At 52.9% G+C, this 15,544-nt stretch overlaps 2 protein-coding genes across 2 annotated transcripts; one reads left to right on the top strand and one right to left on the bottom strand.

Moving 5' to 3' along the window:
- Positions 1-1,764: 1,764 nt before the first annotated feature.
- J4E86_004080 (uncharacterized protein) lies at positions 1,765-11,538 on the bottom strand (the record flags this gene model as incomplete). Its single annotated transcript, XM_051444627.1, has 1 exon — positions 1,765-11,538. One exon carries the CDS (start codon positions 11,536-11,538, stop codon positions 1,765-1,767), a length of 9,774 nt encoding a protein of 3,257 aa, XP_051304252.1.
- A 489-nt stretch (positions 11,539-12,027) lies between these two features.
- On the top strand, positions 12,028-14,302 carry J4E86_004079 (uncharacterized protein; the record flags this gene model as incomplete). The annotated part of the gene is made up of 6 exons (XM_051444626.1): positions 12,028-12,161; positions 12,212-12,229; positions 12,279-12,332; positions 12,380-13,505; positions 13,554-13,960; positions 14,014-14,302. 6 exons carry the CDS (start codon positions 12,028-12,030, stop codon positions 14,300-14,302), a joined length of 2,028 nt encoding a protein of 675 aa, XP_051304251.1.
- Between the last annotated feature and the right edge of the window lie 1,242 nt (positions 14,303-15,544).

The following is a 15,544-nucleotide window of genomic DNA, read 5'->3' as shown; positions in this document are numbered from 1 at the left end:
AAGCTTGGTGCTGGGCGTAGCCTGACTCTGAGTTGCTGTCTGCGATGCAGAGTCCGCTGATTTCAGATCTCGCCATCGGAGCCTGCATTGGCCGGTCCGTGTATTGCCAAGTAAGAAAGGTGCAGGACCTGGTAAGTGCAAACAGCCAAAGATTGAGGTCCTGCAGCCGTCTCCTACAAAGTCAGCACGTCTGCACTACCTTGTCTGCAGCCATTTTGGCAGCTAGGAGTACTAGTGTTAGTAACGTAACAAGACCCTGGGGTACTACCATTGGCAGAGCCGCGATCTCAAGGTAGATTGGGGAATGCTAGGTGGATCGATACCTACAAACGTGAGCAGGTCGCCGTCTCGTGGTTGCCACAGAGTGTGGCTCGAGCTGCTTACTTTACAACCGCAGGGCTGCAATTGTGCGCGAAGGCTTTTGGATCGGTCTGGCCGTAAATAGTACGCAACAATGTGGGTCATCGTGACTACTTAAAGTCATCCTGTTGGCCTTCGCGTAAAGTCGGAGGAGAGGGATGGCAACAGGTGTAGTACAAGGACTCGAGGATAGGAAATTAGCGCTGACACGAGATCCATTGGCCTAAGCCCTATCGTGACCCGACTTTTACATCTAGCCTCTTCGAGTACGTGTCAATATCTCACTCAAGGTCGCCGGTGAGGATATTATCCTTCTTGCCGCATTTTCAAAAGTGATGAGGACAATTAGAGAGTTCCTAGTTGTAACGTGTGCGCGGTAGTGGCGAGTCAAGTGTGGTGGAATTGCGCTATCGGAAACCTCATCAATGAACTTGGCAACAGCGAGATGGTTTGTCGTATATTTCGCGTTATGGCAACGGCCCGTAGATATGGTCGAGGTCGTTAGGCGTGTCATGAGCTCCTTCTGTACCAGGACAGCTAATCATGACGAGCAGCGTTTCATCGACCGTTTGCCGAGCTTTGCCGAGCGTGCTGTTCTTTGGTCTCGGACGTCAAGAGCCGACAGAGGTGGAAGCCAGTTGCGCATGAGGTTTCTCTGATTAGTCCTAAATGAGGTGCGTCACGCAGCGGAATTCCAAACAACCGCTTCGAAATGAGGCTGACGTGGACGTGGCTAAGGGGGTGTCAACAAAAGACACACAGGGTGTGATCTTGTAGCTCGGGTGCGACTCAGCCCGCTGTTCGAGACGAGAAGAGGCTTCAAGTTTGGCTCCAGGGCATATGCACTGGCATTCCATGCTGTGCTCCATTTGGTACGGTCAGATCCGCCGCTGGGTAGCACAAGATCCGTAAATTCCACACTGGAAGATGGTATTTCATTAGCGTAGCTCACGCAGAACCTGTGTGAATTGTGGCTGTCAGAGTATTCTCAAAGTCTTGTCATCTAGATGATGTAGGGATGAGAAGGTTGAGAGACTGTCGAGGGATTTTCGAGGAAAGAAGTGGTGGCTGGTGGATCAAGGTTTTGTTGATGGCTTGGCGGCCTAGCGTCTGACGTCACTACGCGACGCGACGCGATTGCCTCTTCGCGAAGGCTTTCGCGGAGGCGGGAGAGCTAAACATGCTACGTGCAACAGCCGGAAGGACACCAAATGACAAGATCATCTTACATATTAAAATCATGCCGAATACTTATACAGCAGAACACGCTTTTACAAGACGCCAAATACCCAATGCACCAAGCCCAGGTCTCTAACTCCGACAAAAGCACATCTAACATATATACATCCTTACAATATTCACATCCGCCTCTCATGTTTCCTCTCTCCACTCCGAGTCTTGCACTCAACTGCTCCCCAAAATCCTCTCATAAGCCTCCTCCACCTCCCTCGCAACCTCCAACAGCGTAACGATGACAATTTGATGCGTGACGTTCGGCAAGCGATCCCGATGCAACCCAATCCACTCCAACGGCGGCGTCGCTTCGCCCATATCCCTCAACTGTGGTGTCTCGATCAACGGCGGCTCGAGCGGCGTATACTCGTAGCGTGACTGTGGCACATTCACCACCGCGGTGATCTTTTCTTGGCCGTCCGGTGACACGGAGGGGGCGCGGGGCCGGTTCGAAGGCATGGCGGTTGTTTTGTCTGAAGCAGTGGAGGGAGAATCGGGTGCCGGCGCGTTGGGGTCGTCTTGCAGCGTTTGAGATGTGCTGATTTTGATGTTGGACTCGGGGAGGGGTTTGCCGAGGCGGGAGGCGAGGGTGCGAGAGTGGTTTGACCACATAGTACGGATGTAGGAGATGCGCGAGTAGTTCCAGCCGACATCTACCTTGCCCTCTAGGGAGCTGCGGAAGAGGTAGTCGATGTGTGTTCCCTTGGGTACTTGCCAAGTGTGCATTGTAGCGATGACTTTGGGTACGCGTAGGATGGTGCCGCCGCGGGCAGAGCTGACACTCGCTGACACGTCTTCAACGGTGAGTTCCGTCACGGGTTTGCTCTTCTTTGGTGTGGGTACTGAAGCCAGTGCGACAGAAAGTTGGCCCAACGTCATCCCGAGACTGGAGTGAATCTTGGTCTTCTTTTCCAGTGCGACGGCAAAGCGCGCTTGCATGTCACCAGCTTCGAGCATTAAGACCTGATTGTCTATGAAGGTTGATGGGAAGACCCCAAACCTGATTGACCGCAACGTGACCACAACATCAGTATGTAGTGAGATTGGTGCTTTGAAATTGTCTTCGTCGGGCTTCGCGATGAGCTGGCTGTTTGATCCTAATCGTTCAAAGGGTTCCGGCACTGATGATTTGCGACGAAGGAATTTTTCGATATCCCTGAGAGACTGCTTGTACGCTTGTTGGTTCTCTTGAATCAGCCGTTCAATCGCTTGCCATAGCGCAAGACCCTGTGCGGCACTCGTAGCATGACAAAAGACGTGTACTTTGCCACCATCGAGTATAGCCACCAACCGATCTTGTACATCTTCACCCTCTGGGCGAACGTTGTACATCAGGAAGCCGAACTCTGCAATATCCGCCATAACGAAAGCTTGGAAGTCGAACCCAGTCCGAACGCGTAGCTGACGGAAAGCTACTGATGCTTGGATGAGTGGTGTCTGACGAGTGTCCGCCTCTTGTAAAGGCCATCCAATCGACGTACGTACTTTGATCTCATGCAGCTCAATGAAGCCACTAGTGCGGCCTGTACTCTCTATGCCAATCTTTTCCACTCCGACACAAAGGTTCTGTTCGGATGTGGTGGTCTTCTTGGACGACGCCCACAAGTTGTGAATATGAAGCCATGACTTTCCGATAGATTGGCCCAGATCTAGGTCGACCTTCACATCTGCGATGGCTACATTGGCGTTCCAAGGGAATGCAGTGGCGGCAGCAACTTGCTGATAGCGTTGGATAAGGTACTCTTGTGGCTCCGAGTTGGCGCTAGGTGACGTGGGCTTAGAAGCTCGGCGGATTTCCGGTGGCACCCAGATCTCTCGGAACAACAGGAAGTCTTGCAGTTGACGAGCATTGATTTGCAGAGCCGTTGGGTTGATTTTGAGAATAGCTGATATGCCACTAGTACCGCTGAGATGCTTGCTGTTCATCAATGATAATACGATCGATTCCACGTCCAAGCTGAACGTCGACTCTCGGGAATAGACATGCTGCACAGTTGTTACAAGCTTCTCGAACGTAGCTGACGCAGCGAAGAAGTGACCGTGCTCCTGAGATTTCACGCTATTGACGGTAATGTAAATGTCCTCAACCTTGGCGATTGCCGTGACACGAGCGATGGGTTGGCAGCTGAGACTAAACTCCTGCTTGCATATTCGAAGTCCCAGATTCAGTCTGGTTCTGCCCAAGATGGTCGTTGGGTCCGCGGTGATGATGTTATCTTCTTCGAGTAGCTTCGCCGTCGGCTTAGACTGATCTTGAGGCTGTTGAGGTGATTCGTCCGCATCCTCGTCTTTTTCGCGGACTACGGCCTTGATGCTATCCGATATGTCAATAATGATGGGTACGACAGTCGGTAGTAACGTATTGGTCGATCCATCAACACGAAGCTCGGCGTTGAGAGAAGGATCACTTCCGTCATCCATATATTCGACGCGTACAGCCACGCCCGGCGCGCGTAACGCCAGACTGCTCTTCGACTCGTCACCAACAAATTGGCTATAACGTCCCTTTTGCTGAGCTCGGCCGGAAGCACCTTGAACCGGCGCTGCATCGCTCCCGTGAATGTGCACGACAGCTCCAGCAAAGTTGATGTCGGCGGTTAGAGATGCAAGGCGTTTGTTTCCAAAAGGATTCTTCCGCTGCGCACCGGTAGTTGTTGGAGTCATACTCCAGTTTGCAGAAGCTTTCCGGAACTTCTTACCAGCGAGGGCGATAGACCGTTCAATCACATTACCTGGCAAGACGAAATGCGAATCGAGCTGGAGGTCAAGCGATTTACCAGCAGCAAAGAATGCCAACTTGCGCGTGTCTTTGGTGGATGCATATGCTACGTTGAACACCATCTTTGGTAACAACGCCGAGTTGAGCGATCGCACCTTTTTGTTTGCCGATACTGGTACCATCTGCAACCGCATCTCTTCGATCATCAAGCGTGCGGCATCATCTTTCTGCGTTGAAAGATCAATCTTTCCAAAAGAAAGCACAAGATCGTGGATCTCATTCCTTGGAAAGGGAGCCACAGAGTTTCCGACAATCCAGCTAACCTGTAGGTCCAGTAGTTCCAAGGAGTACGTTGATGTGAAGAGAGCTCCAGAACTGATGCTGTCAGAGTCTTGATGAGCATCGCGCTTGACGCTACGGTCGCGTCGATGAGAGATTCTGCTCTTTGTATGTCGGAGGCGACGCAAATACTTCTTCTCCTTGGATAGGTCCAGGTCCTTGATCTTGTCTTGAAGATGATTCATCACATCCACGACCGCTGACGCGGTGTCCGCGAAAACATTGACCTCCAGCCCTGAGCTTCGCAGGCGGTAGACCCTGCGGGCAGGTTCAGAGTCTTTCTCCGTAGTGGCCTGGAAAACCGCGCCGAACGTAAGATTACCGCATTGGCGGAAGGAAGTCGCGTCTTTCAGATTCATGTCAATAGTGACTTCATGAATTCGAACCACAGCTTCTGGGTACAGCAGGATGCTCTGATCCAGGTCAATATTCGTAGCCCTTAACTGCACCGTGGACAGTCGGAATGCAAGATTGGCTGTTGGTGAGTCTGGGTGTTGACCAGGAGCGCTAGCTGAAATGTGCATGCCATGCAAGGTCATTTGCACACTGAACAATATATCCCGGGACGAGGTCGGAGCTTTGACTACTGGCGATTCTACTGAGGCCGGGAACAGCTCCTCAATGTGTGTCTTCAGCACCCCAACATCGTCCTGAACCGCCTGAAACATGTGCGACATCTCTGGCTTGTTGACAGTCGCGATGAAGGACTGTATTTCTGAAGCCTGGACGTGTACCGTCTCGACGATACCAGACGCCAATACTTTCGTTTCATTCTCAGTTTGCGTTATAGATACTCTTCCATTGAGTGGAGGCAGCTCAAGCGAGCTGATGACATGAGAGCCGTCTTTTGAGGTGCTGTAGAGCCGATGGAAATTGGCTTCGAGATCGTAATCGACACGCAAAGTGACATGTTTGCCAAGGCTAGGGATGACAGCTATACGCCCAGAAGACCCTGTTATCGACCAGCCGAGTGGCTGGAGCACAGCAAGTTCGATCTGGTATGCGTCCATAAACAGCGCAAGCGAAATGTTGGGCAACTCCGTGGCAGGCTTGCGAGGCTCATCGTTGTCCGAGGTCTTGCTCCTGACTTGTTGTATGATCGTGGACTGTCGATGGAAGTACGCAATCTCGTCTTTTAGTACATTATCGGCTACTTCGATGAGACCCAGAACATCCTCTTGCACCTTCACGACGATCCTGCGGCTTGCAGCTGCCACCTTAATCTCGTTGGTCAGTTTGCTCTCATCTCCGGATTCTACCATGGCGAAGTAAATGCTTGGTCGTTCGAATTGTGTTTTGGCCAAAAGCCGAGAGTGGGAAGATAGTTCGCCGACAGCGTCATCCACATCCAGATGAGCTGATATGATCTCGCCATGTCCCGATGCTCTGCTGTCGGCGTCAAGGAACGAGAATCGCATGCTGCTGCCCGTGTTGATGCTTCTAAGGTTGATAGTGTCTAGCGTGATCTGAACTTTGTCGGTCGCAAATACTACTTGGAGGTCATGGTCGAACGTCGGCTTCGACTTGTGCTCGGATGGTGGACCAATGGGCTTTGTCTTCTGTGCTGCCCTTAGATTTTCCTTTTGGAACAATTCAAGTAGCGACTCTGCCAATTCACAGATTTCCCACTGAACATGTAGAGACATCTCTCCTGAGCTGATTTGGACGATGGTGGACTTCTTCGGGATGCTGGCGTCTACCAGCATAAGCCCAGCAGGTTCTGTCGGAGGTAGCAAGACGACGTTCAGGGTTAACAAACCTAACGACACCTCGCTTTGTCTTGGCCCGGGGTCAATGATGAATTTGATCTCAGCGGACCTGATGTCGACATGTACGGGTGCAGAGTTGGGAGTCGGAAGTGGATCCTCAAGATGGCCAAAGAGTGATCTCATTGCGAGACTCTTCTTCACATGCGCCAAATCCCACGTGCGCCACTGGTCCCACATTGCGATGATCTTCTGCTCCGCATCCTCGGGACATGCCACATCAGACTGCGAGCAGTCACCGAGGATAGCATCTTTCTCCGATTGCGGAAGACATTGCCAGGTGTATCGAAAGCGGGATATGATTTTCCATGAGTCGTGACTGCGCAAGTGGTCCCTAGCAGCTCGCAGGGCGTACGACGCCTTGGTGAGAAAAGCTGGATCCGGATGTTGGTCTTGTACGCTTGTGAGGTACCAAGCCAGATAGCGCAGTCGATCTTGTTGTCTTTGCTCGACCTCAGTAAATCTTGTCACCAGCTTCTCCGATAACAGCGTCGTTCGATGGATGAGTGCGGCCAAATACTCAACCTTTTTGCTTGCGACGGCGTTCTCCAAAGACCGAAAGGAAACATTCACCGATGTTTCCTTGCTTTGCATCATCCACAGTAAAACGTCCCTGATTTCAGCCTGTACAGCAACTGCTCCACCATCGCCATGAACGTCGCGTTCGGTCACTGACAGGCCAAGCGAACCGAGAGTGGAATGCAACGAAAGAGAGTTCTCGCCAGCTCGCTCTCCCGGAAACTTCTTGATCCTTGCCGCCAAAGTTAACTTGTTGAGAATGAGATCGTACTGGTCCTGCCCGGTCTCATTCATGGAGTGTGATCGGAATGTGTGTTGGAAACGAACGTGTGTGAAAGGGATGCGGACATTAAACTCCACAGAACTACCCTTTCCCTCTAGTCGGTTGCGATTCTCGAGAATTTTGGTCATCACATCGACCTGAAACTCGTCCAACATGTCCTCAGGACGCTTCGGCTGGAGTAGTTCAATCAGACTCGATACACATGTAACGAACTCTGGTGTACAAAAGACGCGTATGCCTGGCTCCGCGCTAATGAGTATGCTGCTATGTGTGAAGCTCTCATCCAAATGCTTTGTCGATACATCATTGAAGACAACATCATCCGCGTCCTGAACATAATTGGTGGGAGGTATGGCAGGGAAGATCGGAACATTCGACAAATCCGGCTCGACCCGATCGAAGGTAAAGTGAGGTACAGCCAAGCTGCTGGAGTATGCAACGGAAGATGGCACCCAGCCTGGCTTGACATGCTCATCCTCCTTGAAAGGTGAGTAAGATCGATACCTGGCCCCTGCTGGGTTTGGTGATCCACTGAGCAGGGTTCGACTCTCACTGCTAGCCGCAGTCTTGTTGACTGTCTTGTGTCTGACCGCGGATCTGATGCTGCTGGCGATCGACTTTGAGGATGATGAGCGCTTGCTAGTCGCACGCAGTCGTGCTGCCTTGGACGATGAAGCATTTGAGGATTGTTTGGATGACGTGAACGAGCTAGTCTGATGAGGTGGTTGGAAGAGGAAGATAGGATGGGGCACATCAGGATATTGCATTGCTGGTGTGCGCACATACTGACGATTGGCATCGTCTTGATATGAGGAAGAACCGCGTTCGTCGGTAAGCAGAAACCGAGTTCGATTCGTCCGCTTGTCGTGCATTCGTATGTGAGCCTGCTGTTGCGCGCGCTCCTCCGAGAAGTCCAACTTCCGCGTCAGCAGATTTAGCGACAAGGCAGTTTGAAGGTAAGCCTGCGTAGTGACCGCTTCTTTTTCGTTGGGGCGCGTCCTGTGATGCGCCACGGACTTGGATGGAACAGCTGTGATCGTAAAGTCTGGTATTGAGACACTGAGTCGCTGCGAGAACGTACTTCCAGCAAGATCATTAAAGTCGAGACTGATGGGGCTCGTTTTGAACAGCAGTGCTTCTTGTGCGATGTGTGCACAGATACTCACCTCATCGGTCCTCAGTCTGAGGTACGTCGCATCGTGGATCACCGGGACTTCAGTGAGGGGCAGGGTGTTTTCATCGTCGTCGAGGGTGAAAGCAAATGCGCGTGCTGCTCCTGCCGCAGTTTCAATGAACTCGGATGTGCAATCTCCCGATATTCTGCCTACATCAAAGTCCCAGCTACACACATAGGTCGGCTCGATTGGAGGGAGGCCGAAAAGGCGATGTCCAAAGATGACAGTGGAGTCCACAAAGAGCTCCGTAGGCCCACTTGTGAATTCGTTGGGTATCTCGGTATCTGGTACCAACCCTCCAAGAGAGACGCTGATGGGACTGAAATTGACCATCAGATCCATGTAGTAGTTGGTAAACCTGAGGTCTGCTGAAACGAATGGAAGGTCGGCTCGAATACCACGCCCCGCTGCATACAGATTGGCTGGTAGCAGTGCACATGATTCATCGGCGGAAATACAGAGGATTACGTCCAGGTCGTTAGAAAGCTTGGCTGGTTGGGCGTCCGGCTGGGCTCCATCTGCAGCTAGGCTTGCACTTGGTAGCCCCTGGAATTCTTCCAGTGTCTTGAAATGCATGTCGTCGCCGAAGTAGTTGTCTTTGATCTTCATAAAGTGATGTATGAGCCAACCGTACAGTTCAAGACTGAGTTTTTGACCTTGAATGTCCATGAAGAGCCTGTCGGTGTGCATCGTTGATGTCTCGTTCATCAAGGTATGACTACCGGTCAAGGTAAGTCCGCCTAAGTGAGCCACCTTCGGCGACTGCAGAAAGGTGCGCAATGTGTTCTTCTGAGGCATCAGAACCTCTAGACCCAAATTTTGGCCCTTGACATCGAACTTGATCACACTTTCAAGTGGCCGGAACTTGTCTAGAGGTATGAACACTTCTCCTTGTAAGTTTTGGCCCGACAGAATGACAAAGTTGTTGTCTTCTAGATCAGAGGGGTTGTTTATAATGTTAGCGTCGTTTGTGTTGAGATACAACTTGAAGTTGGAAAAGTCGACGTTAAGTAAGTACTGGAAAGGTACAAAAAGAAAGTAATCGGGTGGTGGCCCAGAGCCCCAGTCAGCTACGAGGTCCATGATGAGGAACATATGATCTCTCAGCAAGAACAGTTCCAGGTCTTGACACTTGATGTTGAACAGCCATTTTCGTAAAGTGTTCCATCCAAGAGGATTAGAGAGGTCACAGTCAAGAGCGATGGGACCGGAACGCCACAGAAGACCATGATTGACGCTGGATGAGATCTCTGTGCTCGCGATATCGACATCGACCTTGCTCTGGTATCCCTGCTTCGAGGCGTACATATCCATGACATAATTGACAGTGGATTGCTCCGCTATCTTGACATCGATCCATGCGAACGGACGCACATTCTGTGCACCACCAGCATCCCGACGCTTCCCTCTCCTGATGCGAGACTTGGTCTTGCCCTTGTTCTTATCAGCGCCAGACTTGTCGTGTGTAGCTAATGTGTGGGCTTTCCCTTTCCACTTCCAGTCCTTGGAAGGCTCGCGGGTTGGTATGCGTAGTACCGTATCTTTCTCGATACAGAGGTAAAGTTTGAACACGGTTTGAACACGGAGCTCACCGGCCTTCAAAGGCGTTGCGGGAACAGCGTCGACCCGCGAGCCAGGAAAGAACATATTCTGGAAGATTCCGCGATGGCGATCCGCCCAGGGTCCGTAGTTGATAGTGCCACCAAATATCTGTATGTCCATGCCATAATCAGGGGGGATGCTTCCGTTGATGTCGTAGGGGCGAGCAGGATCGATTTGCGTGCTTTGGTCAATATCGTTCTGGACCGGACCAGGGACATCCCAATAGAAGGAGACGTTGACACAAGGGCAGTCGGCGATCAATGATGTCTTGGCGTATTCGATGCCGTCCCATTCGCCGTGACCATCGTTGGTAGTGTCGTCCAGGTACCTTGCCAGACCCTTCCAGCGCTCGCGACCAGGGAAGTGCCATTGTGAGTTCAAAGGCGGGTTATTAGCAGTGCCTGACCGGGTGTGAGTGTGGATAGAATCCGAGTCGCGGGAGAAAAGTCCAGCCCAGGTAGGAATCCTCTTCAGCCATCGCCAATGTCGCCTATGCCTTGCTTCCTTTTCGATGATGGAGTCCTCCGGAACACCCCCTGCTGCCTCCTGTTTATACTGCACAGCGGACTCGAGTTGTCCAATCTTGTAGTCGGGGTTGGGCTTCATGTGCACGACGGGATGGGTGACTTGGAAGTTGAACAGCTGTTGGTACACGTCCAGTGGCCGACAGGTGGAAGCATCAAGAGTGCCGGTAGCTTTCTCAAACTGCGCGGTTATGACGGCCAGCGTGTGCTCGTTCCCTACCACGATGGCGCCCTTGACGATGTCGACATGGACGGGAAGGAGTCGAAGGAAGGCAGGAATGTCGGCTTTCTTAGGGCTTGACGAGGTCGATCTACCTGTGTCGGCTCGTTTGACCTTCTTGTCGCTGTCGGTGTGTGGCTTCCTCAACTTGATGTGGTGGTGCTCTTCCTTCTCCGTCTTTTCATAGTCCGCCACTGACCCTTCCGGCGATTTTGCATCCTGCGCAGCGGCCTTTGCCTTCTTCTCAACTGCGTCGATGATACCGTCGTATGCGGGGCTCCGGTTATACATGAAGGCTTCGATTCCGGAGATCTTGATGGAGAAGCGACATGGTAGCTCCTTCCGCGTCTGCTTGCCTCCCTTCTCGGCCTTGTCTAGATTCCCGCTTCGACTTCCAGAACGGCTCCTCGGCGTGCTTGGTGTGCGTTCGCTGTCGGCCTCGGAGGCAGGGTCGCCGTCGGTGTATACGCCTGCATCCTTGACCCGGCGCAGCCAGTAGTTCCAAGTGATGTATCCGCCATGCACCAGTATCGTCTCGTTGTGGCCATGGTACCGTATGTCCTTGAAGAAGATGCGACCGCCCAGTAGGGAGATCTGCAGCGAAGTGATGTCGATGTAGGCGTCGAAGGTGCGCCAGGTGTAGGCGCGTATGCCGTAGGAGACGAGCGTGGCGAAGAGGCGGTTGAAGTAGAAGAGGAAGAAGATGGTCAGGATGCCGCAGATGAGCAGCTCAACCAGGAAGACCCAGTTGAAGCCGTCGCGCGGGTCCAGAGGCTCCGCGACGATTCTTCCCGCCATGACTGCAGCGCGTTGTGTGTAGGAGGGTGAGTGTCTTCATGGCTCGAGGGGGAAGTCGCGCATTGTCGTGGACGAGCAGTGAGGAAAGAGCGCCCGGGTCGCTATGGCGCATTCACGCGTCGTCTTGATACCTCGAGACGGGTAGGGCGACAATGGCGTGGAAATGTTGGAGCATGCCCTAGGGACGACGGCGCTACTGGGCCAGGGCCGATTGAGGTTCGAGGCGCGCCCGGCAGCTGGCAGGATGCGCGTCATGGGCGTGTTGCAGGGAAGCGAGCTTGGGCCTGTGCTGCCTCTCCGCAAACCTACCACACTGTGGAGGGCAAACGTGCACAAGACCACCCACTCGACGCCCGGCGCAAGTCGACAGCACACACCATGGCTGCGTTCCATCGCTAACACCACCGTCTGTCCCTCTAGCAACGACCGACCGAGGACTGCGACTTCAGTTCTTTCCTGTTGCATTCCCTCGCTGGCCCACGCCTCACCATGGCTCTAGGCACCCTCCCACCCGACTTCACGGCCGCCGACTTCTCGTCTGGCGGCACCGGCGCCCGGTTTGCACGTGCGATTATCATCGTGGCCGGCGTCTGCGCTCTGGTCGCGAGTCTGGTCACATTTGTGTAGGCAGTAGAGCTTCCATCTTGCATGACCCGAACTGACGTAGCTGCAGTGCTGTATGGTTACAGACGTGAGGAACACACCCACCTACCGATAGACATGTGTTGAACAATCCATAGGAAGAACTACCGCAAGCCGGTGCTACAGCGATATGTCGTCCGCATCCTCCTCATGTGAGCCCTCTCTCCAGCTGTCGCGTGTCATCGCTCACGTTATCAAGGGTTCCCATCTACGCAGGCGCATCGTGGGCCAGTTTGGTGTCGACCATAGCCGCGTCCTATGTAGAGCCCTTCAGAGATGTCTATGAGGCCTTCACCATCTACACCTTCCTTCAGCTGCTCATCAACTTCATCGGCGGCGAACGCGCCCTCATCATCCTCATGACCGGTCGCGCTCCCGTCTCCCACCCATGGCCTCTCAACCTCGTCTGCTCCAAGATCGACATATCCGACCCGCATACCTTCCTCGCCATCAAGCGCGGCATTCTGCAATACACATGGGTCAAACCGCTACTGTCCGTGGCCACCATCATCATGAAGGCTACCGGCACATACAAGGAAGGATACATAGGCTTGACGTCCGGCTACTTCTGGAGTGGCATGATCTACAACGTCAGCATCACCATCAGTCTGTACGCCCTTGCCATGTTCTGGGTGTGCATGTCTACAGATCTCAAGCCCTTCCGGCCTATGCCCAAGTTCCTGTGCATCAAAGGTATCATCTTCGCCTCATACTGGCAAGGCTTCTTCTTATCCATTCTCGTCTTCCTTGGCGCCATTCCAGACGATGTGCCGGGCTACAGCCCTGACAATCTTGCCGCTGCGGTACAGGATGCTCTCATCTGTTTCGAGATGCCACTGTTTGCGCTGGCTCATTGGTATGCCTTCTCTTGGCACGACTACGCCGACGATACCATATCGGCTGCCCGCTTGCCCGTCAAATATGCGCTGCGCGACGCCTTCGGTCCCCTGGATCTCATCCAAGACACCAAGGAAACCTTTGCTGGCAATCACTACGAATATCGCTACTTCGATGCGCGCGACAACGTGCTGGCACACGAGGAGTCGTCATCGCGTGCTGCACGCATGGCCGAAGGCATGAGATACGAGCGAGGAGGCAAGGGCAAATACTGGATCCCCAAGCCTGGACAAGCATCGGAGCATGAACCACTCCTTAACAAGGTCACATCGAGCCGCGCTAGAGCCATGAGTCCAGGGCCGCACAAGGCTCTCAAAGGCGAAGGTGCCAAGTACGGTACACCCGACGTGGTCGAAGAGCCCAATCTGGACGCCGAGGAAGAGCGCTTATATGATAACGCACGTACGCTGGAGTTCGGAGACTGGAACGTAAGTATACATCCATATGCAATCGTGTCTTGTCTGACCTAGCTGTAGTACCCCGTCATCGAAGCCCACCGTCCATCTCGTGAAGACCGCATGTACGCCGATCCCAACATTCTGACCGCATCGACCAACCGAAACCTACTGCAACCCACCAAGGAAAACAAGCGCAGGAGGAAGAGCCAAATTCAGGATCTACAAAAATCTGTAGATAAGGGCAAACAACGCGACCAGTCGAGCAACGGAGAGTCTTCCCGCTCAAAGTCCTCGCATTCCAATTCGCGTGCGCCCTTTAGCAACCTTCTCCGCCAGAAGTCTTCTTCGTCCAGCTCAGCGAAATCGGACAAGAGCCAGCTTGTGGATCTCGTTGTCGAGGATCATCAGGCAGAAGAAGTCGACCGCGTCAGAGCGCGTAAGGAAGGTGGTCCAGGATGGAATGAGGTTCCTTCCAAGCACTTTGTGTAGGTCTCCCCTCCATACTCGAGTCCAAATAGGAGACTAACCATATCTCTAGTAAAACATACGAGCCAGGCGAGGAAGAAGAGGTTCGAGAAGGCTTCAACCCCGATGAGCCTGAGCCGCAGAATCCAGAAGCTGAGCACAACCTGAACTATGCGTTTACCGAGAACCAAAGCGAAGAGGAACAGCGGAAACACGACATCAAGCCACACATTGTTAGCGAGGCCAATCACTGGGAAACGCGCGATGTCAGCAACCAGAAGACCAGTGAAGAGGCCGAGGATCATCCCAGTCCGTCCTACGGCAGTTTCAGAGAAGAGCGCAACGCTTGGAATGCCGACTGATGATGCGATCCCGATCCCGATCTCAAGGAGGCACTCATTGTCAGACTTTGGGCCATCGATCTGTTTTATACCCAAGCTTATGCCACACATTTACACCTTGCGATATTTTTTCCTGCGGTGTTAGAATGTCAGCGATATCCTTGTTCAGTTAGCATAACTACGGCGAAATTCATCTACTATACATCTAACTAACGAGTGCAATGTACGGTCCGTTGTGCATTCGTTTCCGCTGTCATCTAGATCATGCGGCCAATGAACCAAGCCCGATGAAAACCTTCACCCCAAACGGGATAGAGGTGGAGATTTGCTCTTCCGCTTCTGTGGAACGGGTACAAATCAGGACGAGATGAGCTTTTTTCGTAAGGCCTCCAAGTCTCTCAATGCGCTGGCACCGGTGAAGATGGGTAGACTCTCCTCACTGTCGCCTCTAAAGTCCATTTCTTGTCTGTGGTTGGGTGAGTTGACTGTTGATTTCTTGCGTGCTTGTTTCATGAATTATGCATCTCACCAATTGCAAACTACCCGCTAGCATGAAGGCTTATACCAGAAATCGTGGGTAGAGGACTGATTCGCTGTCGCACATCCTGGGATGCATGCCGGTGCGGGAGCGATCTTGGCGAGAGCCTCAGCAACCGATGGGGCAGGCGCACGCGTGATTTGCACCTTCCACCAGACCCAGGCATCATGGACCCATCAACTCAACACTACCCTCATATATCGGAAATCCATTTGTGCGCGTCTCAAACAATGACGCTCGTTGCGATGCGCATGTTTCAAACGTCGCAGATAAAGGCCAGTGTTCCAAGGCATCCCCGCCATGTCGCGGTGATCTACCCAAGGACGCGACAGCTGTGCGCATGCTCGAACATGGCAATATGAAGTAACAGCCCTGATGCCAGATCTGCCAACGAAAAGGGACCCAGCGCGCCACATGCCGACAAGGCCTCTGGCAGTTTCAAGCCGCAAGCGCTATTGCCTCGTCACTGGTCCACGTTACTGCGAGTCTCCGCTCTGCCTCGAGCGCTTACTCTATTTTCCTAGCCAATCACACCCGGCACCCTACCATTTCGCCTCAATGCGCGCAAGCCTCCACACGAGCTAGCTGGTGAAGTTGACAACCTCCATGGCAGGGATGCGCTGCCATTGGGCGCGTACAGAATGGTCAGGGACAGGCCTCATCTATAACATGCGAGCCACTGTCGTCCTGTGAAGTGCGAGTGGTTCGCTGTTCCTGACGGCCAG

Source organism: Alternaria arbusti, assembly GCF_024043155.1.
Source record: "Alternaria arbusti strain BMP 1465 chromosome Unknown scaffold_4, whole genome shotgun sequence".
NCBI lineage: Eukaryota > Fungi > Ascomycota > Dothideomycetes > Pleosporales > Pleosporaceae > Alternaria > Alternaria arbusti.
This window is presented reverse-complemented; position numbering and strand designations above follow the sequence as displayed.